The sequence below is a fragment of the Gavia stellata genome, chromosome 17, assembly GCF_030936135.1.
Source record: "Gavia stellata isolate bGavSte3 chromosome 17, bGavSte3.hap2, whole genome shotgun sequence".
Lineage (NCBI taxonomy): Eukaryota > Metazoa > Chordata > Aves > Gaviiformes > Gaviidae > Gavia > Gavia stellata.
In genome coordinates this window covers 19,208,143-19,234,502 of record NC_082610.1, presented here as the reverse complement: position 1 = coordinate 19,234,502, position 26,360 = coordinate 19,208,143, and the positions used below count along the sequence as shown (strand labels likewise).

General features: G+C 38.1%; 1 protein-coding gene across 1 annotated transcript in view; it reads left to right on the top strand.

Annotated features, from left to right (window-relative positions):
- Positions 1-26,360, top strand: part of LOC104265050 (mucin-2) — a 48,516-nt gene that overhangs the window by 5,989 nt on the left and 16,167 nt on the right. The window contains exons 2-29 of the mRNA XM_059826125.1: positions 5,042-5,110; positions 5,752-5,817; positions 6,233-6,494; positions 6,903-7,017; positions 7,653-7,743; positions 8,590-8,699; positions 8,911-9,127; positions 10,080-10,205; positions 10,675-10,792; positions 11,612-11,750; positions 12,519-12,629; positions 13,199-13,268; positions 14,095-14,232; positions 14,317-14,481; positions 14,968-15,062; positions 15,853-15,979; positions 16,721-16,976; positions 19,076-19,128; positions 19,518-19,618; positions 20,463-20,614; positions 21,022-21,160; positions 21,250-21,363; positions 21,897-22,076; positions 23,352-23,591; positions 24,328-24,484; positions 24,767-24,895; positions 25,327-25,453; positions 26,159-26,202. Coding sequence (XP_059682108.1) covers positions 5,042-5,110; positions 5,752-5,817; positions 6,233-6,494; positions 6,903-7,017; positions 7,653-7,743; positions 8,590-8,699; positions 8,911-9,127; positions 10,080-10,205; positions 10,675-10,792; positions 11,612-11,750; positions 12,519-12,629; positions 13,199-13,268; positions 14,095-14,232; positions 14,317-14,481; positions 14,968-15,062; positions 15,853-15,979; positions 16,721-16,976; positions 19,076-19,128; positions 19,518-19,618; positions 20,463-20,614; positions 21,022-21,160; positions 21,250-21,363; positions 21,897-22,076; positions 23,352-23,591; positions 24,328-24,484; positions 24,767-24,895; positions 25,327-25,453; positions 26,159-26,202 — 3,711 coding nt within the window. The remainder of the gene's footprint in view (positions 1-5,041; positions 5,111-5,751; positions 5,818-6,232; positions 6,495-6,902; positions 7,018-7,652; positions 7,744-8,589; positions 8,700-8,910; positions 9,128-10,079; positions 10,206-10,674; positions 10,793-11,611; positions 11,751-12,518; positions 12,630-13,198; positions 13,269-14,094; positions 14,233-14,316; positions 14,482-14,967; positions 15,063-15,852; positions 15,980-16,720; positions 16,977-19,075; positions 19,129-19,517; positions 19,619-20,462; positions 20,615-21,021; positions 21,161-21,249; positions 21,364-21,896; positions 22,077-23,351; positions 23,592-24,327; positions 24,485-24,766; positions 24,896-25,326; positions 25,454-26,158; positions 26,203-26,360) is intronic.

The window sequence follows — 26,360 nt, the reverse complement described above, 5'->3', positions numbered from 1 at the left end:
ATTTTTGTCCATCTTTTACCGTATTAAAGTAAGGTCTATTGACCAGAGCAACCTATCTCCGATGCCAAGCTAAAAAAGAAGGATAAAGTGACATGAAGTAGCAATACTGTCTGTGTTTATTGAAGTATACATTCATTCCTGCTTTTGAAATGATAATCCAGTAGAACGGCAAAAAGCCAATGTTCAGAAAAAAAAGTACGTTAAACATTTACTGGCAAGCCTTATAGGTCTGATTCATTGCCTAATTCTCTAATTTATAATCCTCATAACTCCTTGGATGTGAATGGAATTACACAGGAATGAGACTGAAACAATGTGATCATGGTCGCAGGCCATAATCAAACATTTTTTTTCTCCTGCAAAGCTGATGTAAGGCTGTCTGACTGTCTGATATTTTCTACGAGAAGGCAAAATCAGATTATGCAGAGAATTCAGAAGCAGATTTCAAGGTTTAAGCCCATCTCTAATAAATGTAGGATACAGTCTAGGTGAAGCTGGTGTAACGTTCCTCAGATAGGTGCCTAATGCTTGTCAGGGCCACACAGAAGGATTTCCATGGCATACGCGCAGTGTGACTGTATGATAGTGCAGGACCCTTCAGGGTTATTAGTCTGTTCTTTTTACAAGAAGATTAGCTGCCCCAAGAGGCATGGAGTGACTTCCTAATGCTGGGTCCCCACATGTGAAACACTCCACACCGCCTCAGACTTCAGAAATCAGTGGCGTTTTTTGCCAAGGAGCTGCCTGGCATCAGTTACAGTAGTGAAAAACTTAGACTAGTTACTTGCGTGCCATCTGCATAACTGTAAAGAAACACCAAATTAAATTTGTTCCAGGACCTGTTATTTGTGGAGGAGGAGATGTGTTTTATTTGCAATCATGTTTCTCTATTAGACTGAACCTTAACAGAATATGCAGACGTATACGTATATACTCCTCCCAAAATGTAAATACCATTGGCCAGTTTCTGAGGAAGGAAGAGCATCCTCTGTTTACCTGTTCATTTGCTAAAATCCCCCAAACCCCACCTTTCTAGACTCTCTGAATCAATCTGGGACTGAAGCCAAAGTCACCTACTATATAAGAGGGACAAAGCACAGGTGAACTACTTACTCCTCCTGACCAACTTCAGACCCGATATCCTTGTGCCAGACTCCACTCAAGATGGGGTTTGGCAGGGGGATATGGGTACCAGAATGGGCTTTCCTGTTAGCAGTTTGCTGTATCCATCAGATGGGTAAGAAGTTCTCTTTTTTATTGGGAAAAGAAAAAATACTCTGTTTAGATCTAGTAATACATTTTAAAGAACTATACTCATGTTATTGTTTCACTTAACCGATGGTTGCATTCAAACAAGATTTCTTTATATCAGTTTTTTTTCCGATTTTCATTAAATATTTAATGACTGGATTGATTTAATTTAATATTGCCTCAAACTACTGCATATAACTACATTTGGAAGGTAGTCTTGAAGATCAAATCAAAAAGAGCCATTATTCATGTCTTAAAATGTCAGTTTTTCAGTATTGCTTATGCCTTTCAAAAGCATTTTATTCCTGTTGCATTTTGTATTAGGATTGATTATGAATGTTATGGTTTTTTATGAAATTTAAAACACTACATTTTCCAGTTGCTAGATCAGACCACTCGTCAATCTTTTCCAGTATCTTGTCACCTACCACGAGCTAATACCAGATTCCTGAAGATTTCTTGCAACTTCTTTTACAAAAGAGACTAGAAGGGGGTGTTCATGTGGCAATGATTTGCAGTAACGAATTGTGCATTGATAATACCCTATGCAAAATATTTATATAAATTACTAATATCAAGTGTGAGCAGGACTGGGAGATTTATCTGACACATGCAATCCATCATTTTGTATGGGTTTTTTCCTCCTGTCAATAGTATATCCATCAGGGCTGGTCTTGGCAGTTTTTATTAATATGAGTAGTTGTATTAAGTCAATGGGACCACTCAAATTGAAATTACTTGCATGAGTACAAGCGTGCTAAGTCAATCCCATTCATGTACAGTAATTACTGCCCTGTCAGCTAACATTTTTAAATCTTCAGATTGCCTATGTAAATTTATCTTGCATATCATTTTTAAAACATTGGCAAGTGCAAATATAATTTTAGGCTACTTTAGAGATTGTGAAATAAACACTAAAATACCAGCAAGTTGATTTAAGCACAAAATACAACAGTCACTTAGAGTATAAGCTTATGTTTAGAGTTACGCAATGTCAGTCAAAAGCATCTTCAGCCATTGATTCAACAAGAAAGTTATTTGTACTGTGCAATGCTAATCTGATAAATTGCTTCGAAAAATCAGTAGTGGTTAGACAGTGTCCAGCAAACTCCTCTTTATTCGAATCACACTCTGTGAAAAATATTTTCAGATGTCCTGAGTGACTAAAGAATATTGGCCCAATTGCATGCCATCTCCACAAACATTCTGTACCTGGCTTTATATTTTGGGTCAAATACTAACTTTCATAAATTGATTGTAACAATAATTGCATATGTGGATTAGCAGCTGGATATAGACTTAGCAAGGTGCATCCAGAAATATTCTTAATAATTAGGTCAGTTCCCAAATTATCAAATAGTAAATTATCTTGACTATTCTTACAACTGAGAGACACTTACTTTTATAATGGTCAACAATGTGGCATTGTGCAATTGCTAAATAAACCGATGAGCTAGAATTTCCTTGGGAATGATGTATTTGCTAAGTACACAAAAGCCCCTGCTGTTTCCTTGAGAAAAATTAACAGACCAAAATACATGTATATGCAGTTTTGCTGTTAGAAAGGTTCTCATGCCAGAATAAACAAACATTCTATGATTTTATGCCTGCTGAGATTCCTATAGATGTGTTGGGTAAGAGCAAATTCTGGCCTATTATTAAGACTTACAGAGGCACTTGTCTCACCTGACAAGTATCAATTTGTCTCACCTGATCAGTATCAATTATAATTATATGAATGCATTTACCTAATGACTTTATCTGTGATACTGAAAGACTAATGGGAAATGGAAAACGGTTAAACTCTCTCCTGAGTTACTTCTTTGTACATCACTAGTGGCCACACATAAAGTTAAATGAGAAAAGAATTAAAAGCTTAGGTCTGAAAGAAACTGTAGACACTGCAGCAACTTCTAGGTACAGTGAGGCTGCCCAGAACCTTCTCCTCCAAAGCCAGCAGTCTCTTGGGGACCTCTTTGGGAGCGGGGGCTTGAATCCCTTCAGACAGGCATTCTTCAGCTCTGGGATCAAGTACTCAATCTGCTTACATGGTGGGCACAGCCAGAAGTTACATTAGAAAAATAATTTAAAAAAGAAGGTGCTCCTGATTCGGTTATTTTTAAGGCAAAGGTAGTTGTCCAGCTTTCATGGAGGTATCTGGGCTGAGGTTCTAAGTGGAGGAAATGCTCAGCAAGGAATGTAAGCACCAAAGGGGACTGGGGTTTATGGTACATCCCTGACTTCAGCATTTCCCTCTCTTCTACCAATGTGGCTCCCTGTTCAGTGAGATGGGTGTTAGGGATCCAGTTCTGAGACAGTGAACTCTTCTGACCTATTGTATAAGGAAAAAGGGGTCTTAATTTAGGACTAAATTACATAGATAGTTCTTCCTTGACTGAGAAATTCGCTACACACCTAGAGTGCTCATTTGCATAATCTTGATCAGGATTCAGATATTATTAATTTCATCACCTAAATCCTTTGAGGATTTAGACTTGACAGGTTATAGGTACATGTTAGTCAACACGTTCCAAGCACGGTTATCACAGGCAGACAGGATTCAATCCGTCACAAAATAACATTGTAGCCATTTTTCTTTTACAAGAAATGCCTGCCATATTTACTTACAAAAACAAGAGCTTAGAGCACCAACCCAGGAGCTCAGGGTCAGTCTTCTTCTAGGCATGGAAATGTTCAGGTCAATATTTGTCATCTCTGAAAAGTCTTTGCCAATACCTCCTCTCGTATGGTATTGCTGGGCCATGCATGGAAAGGAATTAAAAACTTACGGAGTCATGACAGAGAGAAGGAGAACTCATCTGGAAGACAGTTCATGTAGTTGATCCTGTAATCATTTAACTGGAGGTACAAAAATAATCCTTGAAGCAAGGCACAAGAATAGGACAGTTTTGATGTAGCTGAGTGCCCTAATCATGTGGTCACATGATCATGGCCTATTTTTTCCTCTTTTGTCACTGTCCCACTGTTTTCGGCACTGTGTCTCAGCTTCAGGTGGGGTAGCAAGAACCCTTGGTCAAATAGACTTACAGTATGATGCTTAAGGTTTCCTGTAGAGAAGGTGTGACTTTGAACCGTCTCAGAGCAAGAAGAGGATTAGAACAGGAAATCTGGTTCTTTTGGTTACTTCTCCGGGGTTACTGCTCAGGCTATGGGCCCTTGTTCTATCACTCAGATGCACCTTCTTGCATCCAGCTGTAAAACAAATCTGGATCCCTGATTGAGGCTTTTAGATTTGCTCCAGAAGGAAAGGCCCAATGCTTAAGCACTAAAGAAACTGGAATATAAGTAACTGCAGCCATGACTCGATCAAGCCCTAAGTCTCTTGTTTCTTTCAACCAGTTCTGTGCTTTTTCTTATTATTACCTAGCTACTACACAGCAATTTTAATAAATGACTTTCTTACGTTTTGTGAATTCTTCCTGTAATTGTTTCAAATATTAGTGAGATTTAGCGCAGCACTGAAATAAGGGCTATGATCCAGGCATTAGAATCCCTTGTAGTGAGCTTTAAAGGAAACAAAGAAAGCACATATACATGAAATATTATTTGGATTTTAAACTCTGTGTATTTGTAATAGAAAGTCTCTTTCTATAATTACATTTTACCTCTTTTGGGGGCCTGTTTCATTTTTTCTGATGGAATAAAGGACTCCCCCCTTTGTCTAACAGAGATGTATCATCTGGGTCCTTTGATCCTACCTAAATGCTTCACTTAAAAAGTTCAGATACAGAATGTTGTACTTAGTATGCTTTTTACAATTTCTTCACAGGAGCCCAGACTGAAATCCAACAGGAAAGAGGAAGCAAATACACTGAGGTTGTTCAGCAGAAACAAAACAGTACGTTCATTTATACTGTGTATTTGTATTTATTTGCTACATCTCTAGTAAATAATAAAAATGTCTAAAAAAACCTCCTTAGCATATTGCCGGTAATATGACAAATAAAGATAAATGTGTATTAACAAGCCTCTTTATATATAAGAATAGTAATATTTTTATTAGATACCAATTACATTAAACATTAAACAGAGAGCAAAGGGGATAATTAAAGTTTTTATTCCCTCCTTAGAAAGAGAAGGTGTAATGGGAAGGCAACTATGCTTTTGTACCAGTAACAGGCTAATTTAGTACAGCTTAACCCTCGGTATTTTTCAGTGTGTCTGAAGCACTCCAATATGCAGAGCTGTGAATTTCTGCCTCTCCTGACACTATCCAGAGTTTCATAAAAGGGTCAAAAATTAAAAGGTCGAAAACGCAGATCATCACAGTTGAAAGCAATTTGTTATGATTTAACTGTCCTGATTTTGAACTTTAGTACACACTTTTAACCTGATTCATGGGCTGTGTAAAAGAAAAGAGGCTTAACACTGTTTCATTGGATCTGGCATATCAACTTTCTAGTCCTTTCTAGGTCAATTTTAGGTGCAGGTTTTGGTATTGTTATACTAGTTTTTGTTTTCTTTCTTACTTTTTTCTAGCTTCTGCTACAGTTCCATCTAAGGTGAACATCATCCAGCCAATGCTGACAAATCCAGTAATAACACGTAAGTAAAGGAAACGAAATGTATTCAGTAAGTTTTCAATTTTAGGGGGTGTAGACAGAGGAATCTAATACAAATAGGGAAAAGCAGTGGTAAAGGAAGTCATGGATTATTAAAAGGAGAAAGAGGGTGGTTAAGAAACATAATATTGAACTGTTAGCTGAAATGTGGACAACTAATAAAGCTCCAGCTGAACATAACTATAACCATTTATAGGGATATATAAGGTGAGTAACAGATATAAGACGAGTGAAGATGAAGATGAAGTTTATAATGGCTAGATGGACAGAAAATAACAAATGAAGGCAGGCGGGCAAAAACTATTCAATGACAAAATGAAGCCTTGGACAAGTTGATTTTCACCACGTTAAGGCTGGAAATTTTAAGTCATTTTTTTACAGCTAGTTTTAATTCACAGCTTCCAATCCTGCTCACAACGGCCGTGTGTGCAGCACATGGGGCAACTTCCACTTCAAGACCTTTGATGGAGACATATTCTCCTTCCCTGGGCTCTGTAATTATGTTTTTGCATCCCATTGCAACACACCCTATGAGGATTTCAACATCCAGATTAGGCGCATAGTGGTGGAAAATGCTCCAACGGTCAACCGTATCACCATGAAACTTGAAGGTGTAGCTGCTGAACTAACAAAGGATGTTGTCGTGATCAACGGTAACAGGTAAGTTCATTAATAACACTTGTTTGGTAACCACAGACCTTTTTTTCAAACTTGCCAAGTACTTTGGTGTATTTGGGGGGAAAAAATTACGTGTTCTTCAATAAATTTGACAATTTTACTTACACAAATAATGAATAAGTTGCTATTAATTCCTTTCACAGTAAAACAATCCTTGCCTTAGAGATTACCTCAAAATAAAACTTGGATGAAAAATCCAGAGAGGCTGGATCCAAATTCAGATCCATATTCGATGACATTGGACCATCTTATTTTTTAATCACTTTTCTTTCCACACAACTGCATTATTGTAGAATCCCTACAGATGCCGGATACCACAAGCCATTTTTTTTTCTCTTTATCAAACATCTGGATCAGAAAATACTTAGCATTCTTTCTGCCTTTTTCCAGAGTTCAACTGCCATACAGCCAATCCGGAATTACCATAGCAAAAAGCAGCATTTATGTGAAAGTTGCCAGCAAAATGGGTATTGTGTTAATGTGGAATGAAGATGATAGTATCCTGGTAAGAACTGCTCCTGGACCTGTCTACACCTTCAGAGACCAGAGCCAATCTTTGATTAGGCCAGTGCCTATCAGTTTAGGGGGTTACTATACTATTGCCTTCCCATCTCATACTGTTGAGCAATTCTTTCTTAATAAAGGTAGGTTTGCTTCCAGGTAGTCCTAAAGAAAATTACATGGATTTACTTCCGGTGGATAGCAGACATCTGCTTAAAATAGGGTGAAAAAAATCACTTTCATTATATCTTTAACATATTGGTATTGTTATAGGGCTTACTTACCCCTTCAAATACCATTTTCTAGCAGAGTTTCACTCTCTCAGGACTTCGCTTTTGCTGCAGATTTGATTTTCTTTCTGAAGAATGAATAGAGGGAAAGAGGCTGAGAGCAATATAGATATTACAGTGAAAACTTAAGTCTGCATCAATGGCATCAATAGCTTGGACTCTGCATTGTAGATCAAATTGAAGCCAACTCTTCATTCTGTCCCCCACGTTTGAATTAGATTGCTAAATGAAATTACATGGATCTGATGAAAAATACTTAGAGGCAGCAGGTGCAGGTGCTTTCAGTGGTCATGAATATATTTTAGAATGTTTATACTGACTTCTATCAACTTACTGTCCATCATTTTAGCTGGAATTGAATGAGAAATATGCCAATCAGACCTGTGGACTTTGTGGGGACTTCAACGGCTTTCCAATTTACAATGAGTTCTATTCAAACAGTAAGTTTTTTAAATAACAAAAATTGGTTTCTGGAGACTCCAACATGCTTTTTTAGTATTCATTTAAATCTAACATTATCAGCATTCCTCTTTCTTATCCTTTTAAATGATTTACCCAGAAGATAGGATTCGATGTCCGTTGAAAAATATGTAGTACAAAGATCAGATAATGTGATTTAATACTTTAAGTATAAATATAGTACTGGTGTTAACAACTGATTGCATATTTCTTGTATGCCATGGTTTTACTTACCTAATCAGCTAACCCCATAAAAACGGGCCAGATTTTCACTAATAACATAAATAAATATAGAATTACATTCAATAAAACAAAAGGCAATTGTATTGTCTAATCAGTACATTTATTATTTCAGTTCTGTCTTAAAATTGGTATATCTACATTTGCCTGCTGAATTGCATAATCTTTATAAGATCTTACCTTCATCATTCTACCTATTCCGAGCTTGAACTTTTTCCTAAACCTTGTCTCACAGCAGTCTCTATTGACCAAATCCCTGTTTAGATTCTTTTCTCTCTTCCCTGCATGGGCTCAATATAATCTGAAAACAGTTTGTTATTTTTCTAGTAAAAAATCTTAGTTTGCATCTAGATGTAATAAGCTGAGAATAGTTTTCTAATCTTTACGTTTTCCAGGGTGCTGTGCAAGGTAAATTGAGACAGTGATGTAGTGCTTCCTTTGGAAGGGATGATGATCAAATTTAAAGACTTAAGGGAACTAGCTGCCTTGGCCAGTCTTGAGCAGAATTCTTGAGAGGAGAAAAAGATAACAGGCAGTTGCATTGAACAAAAAACCACAGCCTTCATTATTAAACTTCTTTTGTACAGATATTAAGATGACAGCCTTGCAGTTTGGGAATATGCAGAAAATGGATGGGCCAACAGAACACTGTGAAGACTCCCTTCCTACCCTGCCACATAATTGCACTGATAATTTTGTAAGGATCTTATGACTATTCTTTTATTTTTCTTTCAAATTTATCTGTACCCTTCTACAGCTTCAGACAGGTCAACAGGAAAAGCCCTCAGGTGACAGTAACTTAAAGAGGGATATAAGATTCTATCAAAGAATAACTATACAAAGTAACAATACCAAAAAAATGGTCCTTTCTATTTTCTGGAAGTTGTTTAATTTTTTTTTCTCCCAAGGATGACATATGCCAGAAAACATTGACCAGCTCTGCATTTGAAGAGTGTAATGACCTAGTTGATGTTAGAGAGTACATTATGGCTTGCCAAGATGACTTGTGCCTCTCTGAAGAGTCTAAGAATGCCTCATGTATCTGTGACACCTTTGCTGAATACTCCCGGCAGTGTGCTCATGCTGGTGGGCATCCTTGGAACTGGAGAACCTCAAAACTGTGCCGTATGTATCACTGGAGATAGCCTTATTTTATGCTTAGTAATTAACAAACAACAAGTTCTCAAATGATGCTGAGGATGCATGAGAAAATACAGGCCATTCAAGACTGTATTCTCCAGAGGGTTCTGATGTACAAGTTCCAGCATGAAGACTTCAGCAAAAGAACTAAGGGTTTTAATGCAAACTGGATTAAAAACTATCAAACACATGGATACTCTAATTGAGAGTCAAAGTGTTAATTAATTAACTGAGACAGTAAAAGAAGCAAATAAAGGAGAAAGAAGAAGAAAGAATGAGGCATACTTGCTCGTTTGTAATCCTGTTTCTCTCCTGTTCTCATGGTGGCTACAGCATTATTATTCTCAGTTATTAACTGATTGGGTCTTCACAGGTGTTTGGCTGGTTAAGCACTTACTTATCTCCTCTTGCTTGGTAGAGAGGAGTTTGCACCAGTGTAATCTTCATAGAGATTTGCACTGAATTAAACACATACTAGATTATGGGGTGTAGCTGTTGATACTGTCACCAGCATTTGCTCCAAAACAAAACCCCATGAAGTACTGTTTGCCCTTCCAATGGTATCTGAAAAATGCAAAAATACTAAAGCTTTAGGAACTTAAGTCTTACATTTCACTAGCAATTCAGGTATTCATGAGAAGGGTGCCTTCAGTAGAAACACAGGCCTTGCTGACTTTGTGGGGTCATTACCTTGCTGTCCCCAGACATCCAGACATTGAGCCGGTTCAACATCTGACAGTCATGGAAAGCACATCTCAAAAGAAAAATACAGATCTAGGTGATTAAATCTGCAAATTTTGAAAGCTGGTGGTGGATCTGCAGTTTAGTGTGGTTTTACGTCTAGCTGAAAAACTTAAATGCATATAAATATTTTCATATGCAGTGAACTAGAAATACTTTTGACTGAAAAAAAATCTCTCCTCCTTTAAAATTGCAGCCAAGAAGTGTCCTTACAACATGCAGTACCAGGAGTGCAGCTCTCCCTGTGCTGACACATGCACCAATCCTGAACGATCTCAGTTTTGTGAAGAACACTGTATGGATGGTTGTTTCTGCCCCCCAGGCAAGTTCTTATGTACTCACATCTCTGATCTCAAAGAACAACAACAGCTTACCCGTAGGATTTGGGCAGGTTCCATGGGGTTTAAGCCTTCTGTATTTTCATTTTTCACAGCTGTAAGTGACAAGTATTTGTCATGTCTCAGCTGAGAAAAGATGCTGAATTAATTGCCAATACATGTGCAATATTCAGAAAGCAGGAAAGCAGAACAGCAAACAGATCAAGACCAGTCTCTCAATAAGCCACCTGTGCTACAATGAGTCCCTCTTTCAAAGCAGGTGGAATTTAAGAATACAAAGGTCGAACCCTTCACTGTGCAAATTGGTATAGTCCTACTGTACTCAGCATAGGTATGTCCATTGATGACAGCTGCAGTTCTGTCTCTAAGATGATATTTAGGATTTGTAAAAAAAATGGCGTATAGGAAACGCCTCTTTAATTGACCAAGGTTTTGTCTTTTTTTTTAATCTAGGGACTGTATTTGATGACATCAACAATTCTGGCTGCATTCCCCATCAGCAGTGCTCCTGTGTTTACAATGGCAACACCTATGCTACAGGGACTTCTTTTTCAGAGCAGTGGCAAACCTGGTAACCTTTGTTACTTTGCTAACTTACTATTTCCCCTCATATATTTAATGAGTTTAATGGTTTATTATATGCAATTGCAACATTGGTAATTGATATGTGTATTTAACTGACCGCTACAGTTCCGAAATAGCCCTAAAGAACATTATTTGTTTTATTTAGCAACAGCTTTAACTAGCTTTGCACTCTAACTCAAGGTGATCAAAGCAAGGATTTACAATGTTTAGCTTTCTCACCAGCCAATTAAAATGCTTCCGCTTTGTTTATTTTGTTCAAACATTTGGACTTCTCTAAGGAGAATGAAGTTGCAGTCATTTATGTATTTGCAAATATTTATTTTCTCTGGAGAAAGCAAGGGATGACACAATACAACCTCGATTTCACAATTATTAATCCTGTACCTGTGCACTACCACATCACCTTAGAAAACAGATATGCTCTGCATCAGGAGGAGACGTGGGGTTACATTTCTGTTAGTTTCTGATACATTTGTATAACAAAGCAGAAGAGATTTTAATTTGTCGTTGTACTTCATGTTAGCTGCAAAACCCAAGTAATTACTCATCCAATACCTGTTGCTGGAGAGGTTACCTGTTCAAAGAAGGAAAACAATTAAATAAGCAAAGTGAATGCATACTGGAGTCATTCCTTCTACACATGTTCGTAATGTTTCGGGAAGTCTTAAACCTAGATTTACCATGTGTCAAACTATGGCTTGAAGGGAAAAACAGTAGCACAATAGCTAAACCTGATGTCACTGTAATTCCTGTTACTCAGGACAACTGTTAATGATTTCAGCTAACTTTATTCGCTCTCTTCCAGTACCTGTAATGGAGGCCGGTGGAGTTGCCAAGACACGTCATACCCAGGAACATGTTCAGTAGAGGGAGGTTCGCACATTACCACATATGATAAAAAATACTATGATCACCATGGAGACTGCACTTACGTCCTTTCTAAGGTGGGAATCAGATATTGCTAGGTCATAAAGCCTTATACACTTATAGAAAGAAAAGGTGATCTCAATCAACGCTTTTGAAACTTACCTCTTTTGACGTACAGACATTAAATTCCCTCTCACTTAGGCAGATGTTTACTAGAACATATGCTGCCATTCCAATGACAATCATCAGTTAACTATTAGGATGTCATGCAACAGTATGTGGTGTTTACTGGGGAATTTCCAGTTCTGTGATGTAGTAATTGCTGAAGAGCATTGCCTTTTTTAAGAACTTGCTTAGTCTACATTCTTCAGTGTGATTAATCCAGCCTTCTTACTGAGTTGCATGATTTTTGCCATGCTACTGTATTATACGGTATTGGCCCAAACGGTGCAAGTCTGAAAAATCACACCAGCAGTTCAGTAAAAAATAATGCTGTATGTTACTGTTCTCCTGAAAAATGTTTTATCTGAATTTTTTGTCTAACATTGATACCATCTACAGAAAGATGAGAGATACTGAGAACTGAATCAAACATTAGAAGTTGGCATGAATAAAAACTCTAAATATGGATAACATCAATAAAATGCAAAACTAGATTCTAATTCTCTCTTTTCTAATCATTACAAAAGGCAAAAGTGAATCTTAGGCCAAAGAAGGCCTGGGATTTGGGAGAGTCTGGATCTTCTCCAGAAACAGGGATACTTTTTCAGAGTTGAGAGAAAACTTTACAGGGACAGCTTCTCTAATTACCCTTTCATGAAATAACTGTTGGCATTTTGTTTCAGCACTGTAAAGATGAAACATTCACCATCCTGGTAGAACTACGCAAATGTGGCCTAACAGACACTGAGACATGCTTAAAGACAGTGACCCTCAACATGAATAAAGGACAAACTGTAAGAATGCAAAATAAGGATGGGAAACGACTATTAAAAATATGGGGAGCAAAGACACTAGGCCTTAGTCAGGGAACTGCATTTCTCTCTCAAATGGTCAGCATATGTGATAAATACATGTTATTTTTAATCAAGTGAAAATAAATTGATTTTGTTATGAAAATCAGATCAGCCCTAAATTTGGCTTTGTGGAAGTTCATTAAGAAAAACATTGTACTCACAAAGCAGAGAAAAGCTATTTTCTCTGCCATTTAGATGGAAGAAACATGAGCTTTTGGGTTAGAAACTGCAAGTACAATAGTAAGGCAAGTAAATCATCACAAAGATGTGTTCAAAGAAACTAAGGTGATGTAATTCCCTAAGGACTTGAGAAAGTCTCTTTAAAAAGAATTCTTTTATGGCAGGGCAAATTAGTAAAGTGTACAAAGTGGGAAGAGGGAGGAGGTGAAATCAAAAAACTACCCTTTTTATTTAATATTTTTTAATTAATATCACTGGAATCATCACCATTATTACTCTTTGGCTACAGTTATCCTTCACATTTGCCTCTTGTTCCTCTTCCTTATCAGCTCATTGAGGTCAAACCTGATGGTGGTGTGTTTGTGAACTCGATCTACACCCAGCTGCCCATTTCAGCAGGTATTTTTTTCTCTAACAGTCTGTAAGCAATAAGCTCAGAACTTCTTCAATTCCACAGTGCTTATTTTCTTAAACTATGGAAGATAAAAGGACTGTGAGTTGTTCAAAACTTGCATGTTCACACCTCGGTCCTCTTTGGGATATTTCCTGAGTCACACAAGTGCTTTTGAAGTAGAAGTGGGAAGTTTGGTGTCATAAAGAAATGGGTGACAGTACAAGCATAGGCAAGAGTTCAAACAGAAGCTAACAGCATTTACACTCTCCTGATTTGATCGCTTCCTTTGTTTACTTCCTTCTCACTGCCCAAAATTGAACACAGAAGACATGTTTACCTCTTTTACCTCTTCTCTTTTTTTTTTTAACTTACCACCCCTGTGCTCACGCTTCCTCAGACAGAAATTTGCTTTTTGCTGTCTCAATAACTAATGATTCTATGCAATACCTCTGACCTTCAGATCTGCTTAGTTTCCCTCTCCAACGGAGGGAGGGCTCCAATGTACGCTGTACAAGCTTAGAAACAAAAATAGAAGTATTCTTTTTAATGCTTAGTGCCAGACAGTTTTTCCTTCTTACTCTCTTGAAAAGAGTAATCTCCAACTATTTAATGTTGAGACAGCAAATAAAGTTAACAATTTGGTAGCTACAAGCAAATTCTGAACTGTAAATTTTTATTTATATTTCTGATTCATTTTCATAAAGATTGGCTTTATTTCACCTCAGAATCTGCAACAATTGTGATAGAAATTCAAGAAGAATAGTATAATGATGCACTGTTTCTAGAATTTGACCTCATTCAGAAAGTGATGATTCTGTTTTTCATCTGTAGCTAATGTCACCGTGTTCAGACCTTCAACATTCTTCATCATCATGCAGACAAAGTTTGGCGTCCACCTTGAAATCCAAATCACACCCATCATGCAAGTGTTTGTGCGACTGGATCCTATTTTCAAAGACCAGACCTGTGGTAAGTGAATGAAATATAAGAACATCTTGCTTAATGTCTTTTGTCTAGTATCAGCAGTATAAACTTTTCACTGCTTTTCAACAGGTCTCTGTGGAAATTTCAATGATAACCAAATGGATGACTTCAAGGCCATAAGTGGAATAATTGAAGGAACAGCAACAGCATTTGCTAATACATGGAAAACTCAGGCTTTATGCCCTAATATCCAGCACAGTTTTGAGAACCCTTGTGCACTCAGCATTGATAATGGTGCGTGTTTCTTAGAATTTTTTCTAGGTTTATTTTTTTGCTCATCCCTAAGGAAAACACATCCGTTGGAAACCAAAGATAAGCGAATAAAGACTTATATACTTGGTAAAAACATACGTCTGAAATCAGGAACAAATACTCAAAATGAAAGCACTAGGGATAAGTAGCAAAGTAAAGGAAGAGTTATAGAAACATACCTGAAGGGAACTGTATGGTCATTAAAAACAAAGAGGATGTCTAAGCTGACAACTTGGTGTCAGAGGACTGGATTGCGGCAGTATCTCTGGAAATCTGATATTCATCCCCTTCAGCGAGTCCTCCTCTTTGGTTTTAGGAACCTTAGCCCACAAGCTGAGTGAAAAAAGACAGGAGAGGGAGAGATTTGATGTAATTTCTGAACTGGCTTCATAGACCAGGGCAGTGTGTTTTTGTGACTAATGAAATATGAAGAGTAATGTGCATTTGTATTGTTTGGTCTCTTTGCAGAAAAATATGCTCAGCATTGGTGTGGACTACTAAGTGATAGCAAAGGACCTTTTGCTGATTGTCACTATGCAGTGAATCCCTCTGTTTACCACACGGTACTTTGTTAGACTGTTTTTCCCTTTAGAAACAATAGAAATAGGTTCATTACAACTAGCTACCAGATAAGGACTGTTCCAGACATGGTTATTGTTTTACGCAATGCCTGTATTTTCATTTCTGTACTGCAGCACTTCCTTCTTTCAACATGTGTTTCTGTTTGTGTTGTAACATTACCTTATTTCAGTTGTCAGTCTTGGCTTCAAGATCCTGACTTGCTTGCAAATGAAAAGGCAGCTATTTACTCCTGGATGGATATACACATATAGTAGGAAGTGTGCGTAAAGGCACGTCAAATGCTTGTTTCATCATTAATAACTTGTAACTCATTAATAACTACTTGACACAGAAAGTGCATTAGCTAATTATCATCATTCTGTTATCAGTGTCTTGCCAATCTTTCTTCTCACTATGCATCATTCAGGTATGGACACTGGTGAAATGATGTGTCTAGACTGCGTACTGTGAATAGGGCTTTGTATGTTGTTGTGCAGCATCGTAAATATGGTTCAGAGGAACACTTAGCTGTTAAATGTATAACAGCCTTTAAGACCAATAATAACTTTCCCAATAATAACTGCAGACATTGACTGAATTTCCATTACCTTCATTCTCCCCTGCCAGGAAACTTAGACAAAGACTGGAAAGTGATAAAGCCATGTTAGTGTTGTCTATGAGTGAGCGTATCTGAAGAAGGATTAGAGCATAAGACCAGAAAGATAAGGTTCATTTTTTTTTAGATTGACAATATTACCAGTGCTTAGACTTTATTTTTCTCTGCTTTCTTAGAACTGCATGTTTGACACATGTAACTGCGAAAATAGTGAGGACTGTCTGTGTGCAGCCCTGTCTTCCTATGTGAGAGCTTGTGCTGCAAAAGGAATCCAGCTGCGTGGATGGAGGACTGATGTCTGCTGTAAGTACTCTTAACTATCCCCTTTCTTAAGAACACACATCAATAAAAACTGTGGATCAGAGATTATTTTATACTGTTTTCTAGACAAATACAGTAAGTGTTGAGGAAGGGATTTGGTTAAGTGCACTTCTGGAAGTAATTCTCTGCTGTTCCCTTAGAATCAATCCATTGCTAGCAAGAGTGACTACAAATAGATGGGAGACATAGCTTGCTTAGGAAAGAGACTGCTGTTATGGAAGTGCCTCCACCTGTTTCTGTGTAATTTTGAATTTCACTACAGCTTTAAGTATCGTGAGTTATTGTAGAGAAAATGTGACATTAGAATAACAGTACCAGTAATACTAACCAGAACACTTGCGAATGAAAAGTCTCTGAAGCTACATGCTGGGTTCCACTGATCCAGTAGGTCTGTTTTCAGCATACCAGGAGACATTCATCTTGTCTCGTACTTCAAAAGGTTTAGAAGTCTTGACAATAAAAGGCAGCGCCAAATGGAGGTTTCTTTCTGAAATTTCATTTGAAAAAATATTTTTTTCTTTGCATACATCACTTATTCCACATGTACAGTAGCTTTTCAGGTCTAACTCTGGAAGTATTCAGAAATACATCTACATGAAAGATGCAATACAGGCAGAGGTGTACAGTATTGTTTACATGTTTTTCTACTGCCTATGGTTTCTTTTTTCCCACCAGAAACTACCATCTGGAATTAACAAACCTATTTTATTTTCCTCTCTTAAGCAAAATACACCACCTCATGTCCCAAATCCCTAAGCTACAGCTATACCATCTCTTCCTGTCAACCAACTTGTCGGTCTCTGAGTGAGCCTGATGTCACATGCAACATTAAGTTTGTCCCAGTTGATGGCTGCACCTGCGTAAATGGAACCTACATGGATGAGAGTGGCAAATGTGTGCCTGCTAATGAATGCCCCTGTTACTACCGAGGATCTCCCATAGCATTTGGAGAAGTTGTCCATGAAAATGGGCTTGTATGGTAAGTGAATCTTTTGCAAAACATTCAAGCAATACTGTATGTATTTTCTGATTAGAATCTACTACGTGTAAACTGGTCTCACCCTGCCTTGCCTGAATTTAAATACAATGCTTTCTCATTTTTTTCAACTTTATTTTCAACTTTTAAGAATGGTATGTATTCCCCTGAGCTGGAAGACAGGGACGGGGAGCAGAATGAAGCCCCTATAATCCAAGGGGAAATGGTTAGTGACCTGCTACACCACTTAGATATACACAAGTCTATGGGGCCAGATGGGATCCACCCAAGGGCACTGAGGGAGCTGGCAGAAGTGCTCACCAAGCTGCTTTCAATTATTTACCAGCAGTCCTGGCTAACCAGGGAGGTCCCAGCTGACTGGAGGTTAGCAAATGTGACACCCATCTACAAGAAGGGCCGGAAGGACAATCCGGGGAAATACAGGCCTGTCAGCCTGACCTCAATGCCAGGGAAGGTTATGGAGCAGATCATCGTGTGGCATCACCAGGTGACCAGGCCCAGTCAGCATGGGCTTCTGAAAGGCAGGTCCTGCCTGACTAACCTGATCTGTTTCTATGACCAGGTCACCCGCTTAGTGGACGAGGGAATGTGTATGGATGTTGTTTACCTGGACTTTAGAAAAGCCTTTGACACCGTTTCCCACAGCACTCTCCTGGAGAAACTGGCTGCTCATGGCTTCGATGGGCACAGTCTTTGCTGGGTAGAAAACTGGCTGGATGGCCGGGCCCAAAGAATGGTGGTGAACAGAGTTAAATCCAGTTGGTGGCCAGTCACAAGTGGTGTTCCCCAGGGCTCAGTGTTGGGGCCAGTTCTGTTTAATATCTTTATCAATGGTCTGGACAAGGGGATCAAGTACACCCTCAGTAACTTTGCAGACACCACCAAGTTGGGTGGGAGTGTTGATCTGCTGGAGGGTAGGAAGGCTCTGCAGAGGGATCTGGACAGGCTGGATTGATGGGCCCAGGCCAGTTGTATGAGGTTCAACAAGGCCAAGTGCCGGGTCCTGCACTTGGGTCACAACAACCCCATGCAACACTACAGGCTTGGGGACGAGTGGCTGGAAAGCTGCCAGGCGGAAAAGGACCTGGGGGTGTTGGTCGACAGCCGGCTGAATATGAGCCAGCGGTGTGCCCAGGTGGCCAAGAAGGCCAACGGCATCCTGGCCTGTATCAGAAATAGTGTGGCTAGCAGGAGTAGGGAAGTGATTGTCCCCCTGTACTTGGCACTAGTGAGGCCGCACCTCGAATCCTGTGTTCAGTTTTGGGCCCTTCACTACAAGAAGGACATTGAGGTGCTTGAGTGTGCCCAAAGAAAGGCAGTGAAGCTGGTGAGGAGTCTGGAGAACAAGTCTTATGAGGAGCGGCTGAGGGAACTGGGGTTGCTTAGCCTGGAGAAGAAGAGGCTGCAACTCCCTGAAAGGAGGTTGTGGTGAGGTGGGTGTTGGTCTCTTCTGCCAAGTAACAAGTGATAGGACAAGAGGAAACAGCTTCAAGTCGTGCCAGGGGAGGTTTAGTTCAGATACTAGGGAAAATTTTTTCACTGAAAGGGTTGTCAAGCATTGGAACAGGCTGCCCAGGGAGATGATTGAGTCACCATCCCTGGAGGTATCTAAAAGATGTGTAGATGTGGTGCTTAGGGACACAGTTTAGTGGTGGACTTGGCAGTGTTGGGTTAACAGTTGGTCTCGATGATCTTAAGGGTCTTTTGCAACCTGAATGATTCTATGGTTCTATGATATTTCCACATTGATAGAGCAGCTGTATTTAGGTGCATTTCCTATTTAATTCCATGATTTTTCAAGCATAAAATTATGACAGCACCAGCAAGGAGAGGTCTTATGAGAAAGTAACAAGCAGAGACATACACTCATTTCAACCTATGATTTTTCCTCTTAAGCAATAATGGATATCATATGAAAGCAGCACTGGTAGTGCTATTGAGGGAAATTCTTTCCTGAGACTGCAAAAGAGCATTCTGAAATTCCTTCAAAAATTCTGAAGCTTGACAAGAAGGAAAAAGCTCTCAGTCTCAATACATGTTTTGAGAGGAAAAAAAAAAAAATACTTTTCCCTCTCTTACAGCACTTGCATCCAGGGAAGACTGAATTGCATTGGAGAACCCAAGCCAACTCCAGGTAAAAAAAAAATCTTCCACTTATCTTTTTCTCTGTGCCAGATTTTGGACAGAAAGAGTTGAAAGAATTGATTTTTCTTAATAGATTTTTAAGTAATAGAAGTGTTTTTCATTTAGCTAGAGTGCAACAGTTATCATAAAATGCGGGAATGAACCTACATTAATGATAAGACCACTTTCTCATAAAGATTTTTTTCTGAAATACTGTGGGTTTTTTTCTGGGAATTAAGTGCTCTGAAGTGAATCTATTTAGCAGATTGAATAGGGACAGCAGTCCCTACTAACTGAAATACACAATTTCCAAAGAATTTCTACATGGTTTTGATGGCTACAGCTGTGGGATAAACCCTGTGCAATTTCTGACTGGTCTCTCTTCTTTCCTTCCTCTAGTGTGTGAATCTCCCATGGTCTACTTTGACTGTAGAAACATCACTGCAGGAACAACTGGAGCAGAATGTCAAAAAAGTTGCAAGACTCTGGATATGGAGTGTGTAAGTATGTCATGGCTGGAGGAAATGGTGCTTCCAGGTTTTGTCTGTCCTCTTGGTGCTAAAGTAATTGATCTACCTGATCTACTCTAAATCTACAACACAGATACTTTGTTCTTATAGCAAAAACCCTGAAATCATGTTATGAAGAATTAACAATGGGACCCTTAGACCAAAATATAATAAAGTAACATCCAATTTAATTAATAAGATTAATGTCTACCTTTCTTCAGCTACTGTAGGTAACAGTAATTAGTAGTGAAAATATCTAGGGCTCTGCCACACATTTTACTTCTTTAGGAGAAAATTACTGGCTATAAACTGGCTAGAATAAATCATTCTTTCTCATACCATGATGCAATTGTGAACTTCTTGCACATCTAATTATATTACTCCACCTAGCTGCATGGTAGCCACGTGCCATTTCACAAATAAGTACCATATGAGATAAACAGATTTCAATGTAACTCAACCAAACTGAAAAAAAATTACTTATTTTCTTTTTAAAGCTCCATTCAACCACGAATCACCCACTACAAAGCACAAGGTTTCTTCAGCTAACGCAGAGCAAGAATTCAGATTAATGTATTTCAAATTTCACAGACTCCAGCAGACCAATCAGGATTGGCGTACATAAAACATTTCTCTTTAACAGATTTATATTCTATTAAATCAATGGCTAATAACTTCCTTTTTGTTCCATGGTCCTATAAGTACTTGGTAGTCCTCTCCCATTTAAGCTGGGCAGCAATAAGACCATATAAAGACATTTCATGAGAATTTAATCTTCCTTTTTCTGTTGTGATTACTGCATTCTGAAATTATATCTTCCTCTTGACTTTTCCAGTATAGCACGCAATGTGTACCTGGCTGCATGTGCCCAGCTGGGCTTGTGTTAGATGAGAATGGTGGTTGTATTTCTGATGAGAAATGTCCGTGTATTCACAATGAAGCCATATATCAGCCTGGGGAAAAGATCAACGTTGACTGTAACACCTGGTAAATATTTCCTGGGAAGTAGCATTCCTGCTTCCACTGTTTGCCTTTCCAAAGATCTTAAATAGTACCAGCAGTGAGGAAAGATTTGGATTGCACCTTTCATCAGTTGATGGATCTTCTAGTTTTTGATTAAACAGCATGAGCAAGTTTCTTTCTGATGTAGGCAGATGGCCAAAGCACAGAATCGGAGGAAATCTTTGGGACTACAGTGTTCATTCAGTATTATCCTATTTTGCGGTTAGTGCATTCAGAATAGCAGAACAGAAGTTTGCTTTAATTCTTTACATGAAAAATGTAAAAGACTATCTTAACTCCAGAATCAATATAACATTTACCAAGGATGAGTTGCCAAACAAACACTGAGTTGTTGTTCTACACAAAATTAAATGTTTTATTCTCATTCCTAGTGTATGCAAGAATAGGAAGTGGGAATGCACCGAAGATCAATGTCTGGGCACTTGTGCTGTTTATGGAGATGGTCATTATAATACCTTTGATGACAAAAGGTTCAGCTTCAATGGAAACTGTGAATACACACTAGTCCAGGTACTGATAATTAGCAATAGTAAATGAGACATCTACAAAAAATCATGTCTACAAAAATAATATATTTTTAAATGTTATTCTCTACCCAGGACCACTGTGGGAAAAGTGGCACAGCCAATGGGACCTTCAGGGTTATCACTGAAAATATTCCCTGTGGCAACACTGGGACAACTTGCTCAAAATCTATCAAAGTTTTCTTAGAGGTAAGAAGGTTTTGCATATAAACCAGGTTTTTTTCTGTATCTGTTTAGGGCTTAGGAGAAGCTGAGATATCCATTGCTTCAAGGAAGTTGGAAAAATATTTTAAAAAGCAAATCAACTTGTAAATTAAGCGTAAATCAGATTCAAGTGAAATATTTGGTAGAGCTTCTCAAATTTCTCTCTTTTCCATTTCCCGCCTTATCTTATACCACTCTTGGGCAAACTACAGATATACAGGAAAATTGTCTTTAGCAGAAATTTAGTCTATCATGTCAGAAGATTATTTTATTCTGTGCAATGTAGTTCCTCCATGACTACCAAAACACCCTTTTTTGACCTATGCCATTAAAAACACCTTTTTACCACAGTTTCAGGAACCTGAGATTTGAACTATATAGTTTTGATTTATCGCATTTGTATTATTTGTTTTCATTATATAAACTATTCGTAGTACTCTTAAAAGCAGAAAAAGATATTTAAGAGCACAGCTGCAGCTATTGAGTTACTTTCTAATCACCTTTTCCTTCTGTTTCAGAGCTATGAACTTATACTTTTGGAGGAGCATGTCAGTGTTATAAAGAGAGGACAAAATCATGAGGTGCCATATACATTCCGCTATATGGGTATTTACTTGGTAATTGAGACCACAAGTGGACTGATCCTCATGTGGGACAAGAAAACCAGCATCTTCATCAAGCTCAGCCCTGATTTTAAGGTGTGGAACTAGCAGTTAAATGGCAATTTACAGTCGGGATTTGGACTAGGTGTGAATTTTATTGAAACCCTGCCAAGATCCCAATCAGGTGATGTCTCTAGCATTCCTGCAGAACATCCCCTGTTGTTTTTCATTCCTTTGGTGCCTCAGGAAGACATGACATCATCCTGCTGCTGTTCTGAGCTCTGAAGGCAGCTTTCAGTGCCTATTTGGCCTGACAGAACTTGAGTTGGCAAACCGCTTTTTTGGACTTGACTTTGTTAAAATTACCCACTGAACCTTGGTAAAGGTTATCAGACCTTATGAAAATTACATAACTACAATGTGTAGAAATCAGTTGAGTAGTCTTGATCTTGAAAGTAATCTGTTGTTTCGGGTTTCCACTGACGCACAAATCAAATTATCATACTTGAAGAACAAGGAAGTGAAGCATTATGAGTGAAAGCCTCTTGTAAAAGGCTACCATATATTTTTCAAGCATAAATCTACACAGGTGATAAAGAAAATGTATTCCTGTTGTCATACTCCTTCTCCTAGCTTATGATATATAAGTACTAAAAACTGTAGTAAATGAGGAATTTGCTACCTTATTGTGTACCACAGTGACATTTCAATTAAATATATAAATTAAGTGTAATTTAGAACTAGATATATTAATTTATTTCAATATCGCAGGTTCTTTTGCTGCCTCACCCACTGGCACTTTATAAAAAAAGTAGTAATATGGAAAGTATGCACCTCAGATTCATAGAGAAAGCATAGCATCTACTATAGCCTATCACAGTTTTACAGATCTATAAATTTAGAATGAGGGATATTTCTGGATGTGCAAGGAGAATGTCATTTCTTTTTATACCTGTGAGCAGTAAAGACTCAATGAGTAGACTATGTGGCTGGACTGATAGTATTTATTACAGCTTTGTAAGGCTGGTTTTTATATGTACATCTGTTGTATAAAACACAGGTTAAATTAAAAGCTTAGTTGGCTAACTGCAAGTCCTCGTTTCCTTGTTAAAGACATACCTCAAAGACAGAAGGTTACAATGACAAAGATGGTTTTACTGTTCAGATTTAAAAGAAGAGAAGTCAACAGCAGTATCCTTCTCGCCTTAGTAGTCATGTTCTGTTGCTGAAGAAACAAAGGATGAAGATGTTCAGGAATGTTAGAACGGAGTGGCACCATTCTAAGAGCTGAATTTCAAGTATTCTTTCAGTCTCGGATGTTGTTTCAAGTTTTCTCACATCCATTACTATTTTATATACGTTCTTTTGCAGGGCCAGATCTGTGGCCTCTGTGGAAATTATGATGGCAACGGCATCAATGACTTTACTACAAGGAGTCAGTCTGTGGTAGAGAATGTCCTCGAGTTTGGAAACAGCTGGAAAGTATCCTCTACATGTCCTGATGCTTACAGCGTGAAGGACCCATGTTCTACCAACCCGTATCGAAAGTCCTGGTCAGAGAAGCAGTGTAGCATCATCAACAGCAACGTCTTTGCCACCTGTCACTCTCAGGTATTACCAGGGCAGAAGTCTACTGTGGAAAGACTAGGTCTGTGTATTACTGAAGCTGCTATCCTCATACATTTTAACATGCATGCCTAATTCATTAGCATGTTTCACTTTGAACTGGGTCAGGAATACTTCAATCTGAATCCTGCTCAATGGGACAGATTTATAGTCCCTGCCTGTAAGAAAGAAAAGGACATTTAGTTCATAGGAAATATTGACCTACAAAGGAATATTCCTACACAGGAAATATTCCTACAAAGGAATCTTAATTTCATAATTACTGTGTATTTTCTTGTAGTGTGACTTGAATAAAAATTCTCATATACCATGTACAGAACACAGCCTAATGAAATAATAACATAGTAATGAAGTATCAGCATAGCCTTTATCTGACACTAAGTACATACTAAAATATGAAGGGTAACTCTGTGCTCTTCTTATTACCTTAGTTGTTTCCACTGTCAGAGACCTTCATTTTCAAGTTCAGTTGCCTAATATTGCTTGGGAACATGGATCTAATCTTCCACTAGGACACAAGTCTGGGTGTCTAAAAATCTGTCAATACGCGATTTGGATGTATCATCTGGCATCACCTCTGGTGTTTAATGGTGTATATAAAGAAATTACTGATGTAGGCCTTTCTTCTGAGATATTACAATTTTAAGAAAATTACCCTAGCAAAGCTAAGAAAGAATTTAGAAGGCAGGATGTATAGTAGTACATTTATTTTTAATAACAGGTTGAACCAGCAAAATATTACCAAGCATGTGTGACGGATGCTTGTGCATGTGACACTGGAGGAGACTGTGATTGCTTCTGTACAGCAGTAGCTGCCTATGCTCAAGCATGTAGTGAAGTTGGTGTCTGCGTAGCCTGGAGAACCCCATCAATCTGTCGTGAGTTTTATGTCATAAACACTTCTTCTGAGAACGTTGTGAAATGTACAGTGCCTTGCTGATGTCCTTAAACACACACTCTGCATGTCTTACATATGTGCATTGTAATCTCACTGTGTAGACTTCTCACACTAAGCTGTTTTGATGGTCACACAATTTCACCTATTCATTCACTATTTTCAAGACTGTCCAAGCAGCATTTCAGGGATATGATGAACAGACATGAGTCAAAAAAAGCTCTTATTTTTTTCTGAACATGTCCAAATTTCTGTTTCTCCTTAGCACTGTTCTGTGATTACTACAATCAACAAGGGGAATGTGAATGGCACTATAAGCCTTGTGGAGCCTCCTGTATGAAGACCTGTAGGAACCCAAGCGGAAAATGCCTCCACAACTTGCCAGGTTTAGAAGGTAAAAAAGAGCTGCAAGTACCTTTAAGTGGGCACATTTTATTATATTTTTAATATTCTTTAACAGAATGTATTTCCCCCATCAGCTGCATTTGCACCATTCAGTTCACTTCAACATCATTGCATCCGCATGAATGGAGGCAGAGTAGGGATATGGGAATTAAAAACATCTCTACGACCAAGTCCTTGTGGGTGGGCTCTACTGATGCTAGTACTCTGCATTACTTCCTAGAATTATTGGAAAAAATTAAGTAGTAGAAATTACGACTGTTAAAAACAAGACCTGCAAGCATGTTCTGCACAAATAAAACTTTAGCTATTCTATATAAACTTTATATAAAACTATTCTATATAAACTTTATATAAAACTATATAAAACTTTAGCTTATTCTCACCTTTTCTACCTTCTGTATGCCCTTTTCCTTCCTTCAGGCTGCTACCCTAACTGCCCGCCAGACAAGCCATATTTTCATGAGGATCAGATGAAGTGCGTCAGTCTCTGTGACTGTTATGATAATGAAGATGGAAAGATATATAGACGGGATGAATGTCGTTTATGGTAAGACTTAACATACCAGCCTAATCGTATACAAGGAAAAATGATCAAAACAGCAGTGGGAAATTGCATGTTCCTGTTACATGACAGGACTAGTTTATGCTGCCTGTGTGAAAATAATGCCTTACTGTCTAAAGCCTGTTTTCTTATTATATTAGTAGTAGGAAGTTCTTATGTGATTTTATATTCTGTTGAACTTGTTCCTGATTATTTTGTAAATCCTCAGCATAAAGATACAACAAGAACAGTAAGTCCTTTATGACCAGGCTTTCTCTATTTCCCATTCCTATGGCAGGAAAAATATTGTTCCAGGAGTATAGATATCTAATAGGGGTCTGCTTCCAAGGATTTTATTACATTCTTACACTACTTGTAGTATTTAGACTCTTTCCCTTTTTAGCCTGCTTTTAGTACAAAAACATTGCAAGTGCAAGGAAAGTGATAAGGAGGAAAGAAGGAAAGTCTTCCATAAGACTTCTACCTGTAGCTTGGCATAGCATTTAGCTTCACTTCTACTTATAAGTGTGGGTTTAATAAAAAAAGATTTTGGAAAAAAAATGGCAAAAAAGAAGCCAACATGAACTCGACACTCAAGGAATAAACACAAATAAAGTGTCCTGTCTTTTGATGCTAGTATCTGGCAGAAAGATGACTAATAAAATTACCTCATAATCAAAAAATATGGGTTTTTAATGTTTTTTATTTCAGTGAATGCACATCAGAAGGTTTACAGTGCAAGTTTGACGATAAAGGTAAGACATCTAAGAAGATTTATTAAGAAAATGAAATACTGGATATTATCTTTTCATAGATGCCTGACAATAAACAACTTCTGAATTACAGCATGCCACTGCATTTACGAAGGGAACAGCTATAAATATGGTGAACTCATCTACAGCACCACAGATGG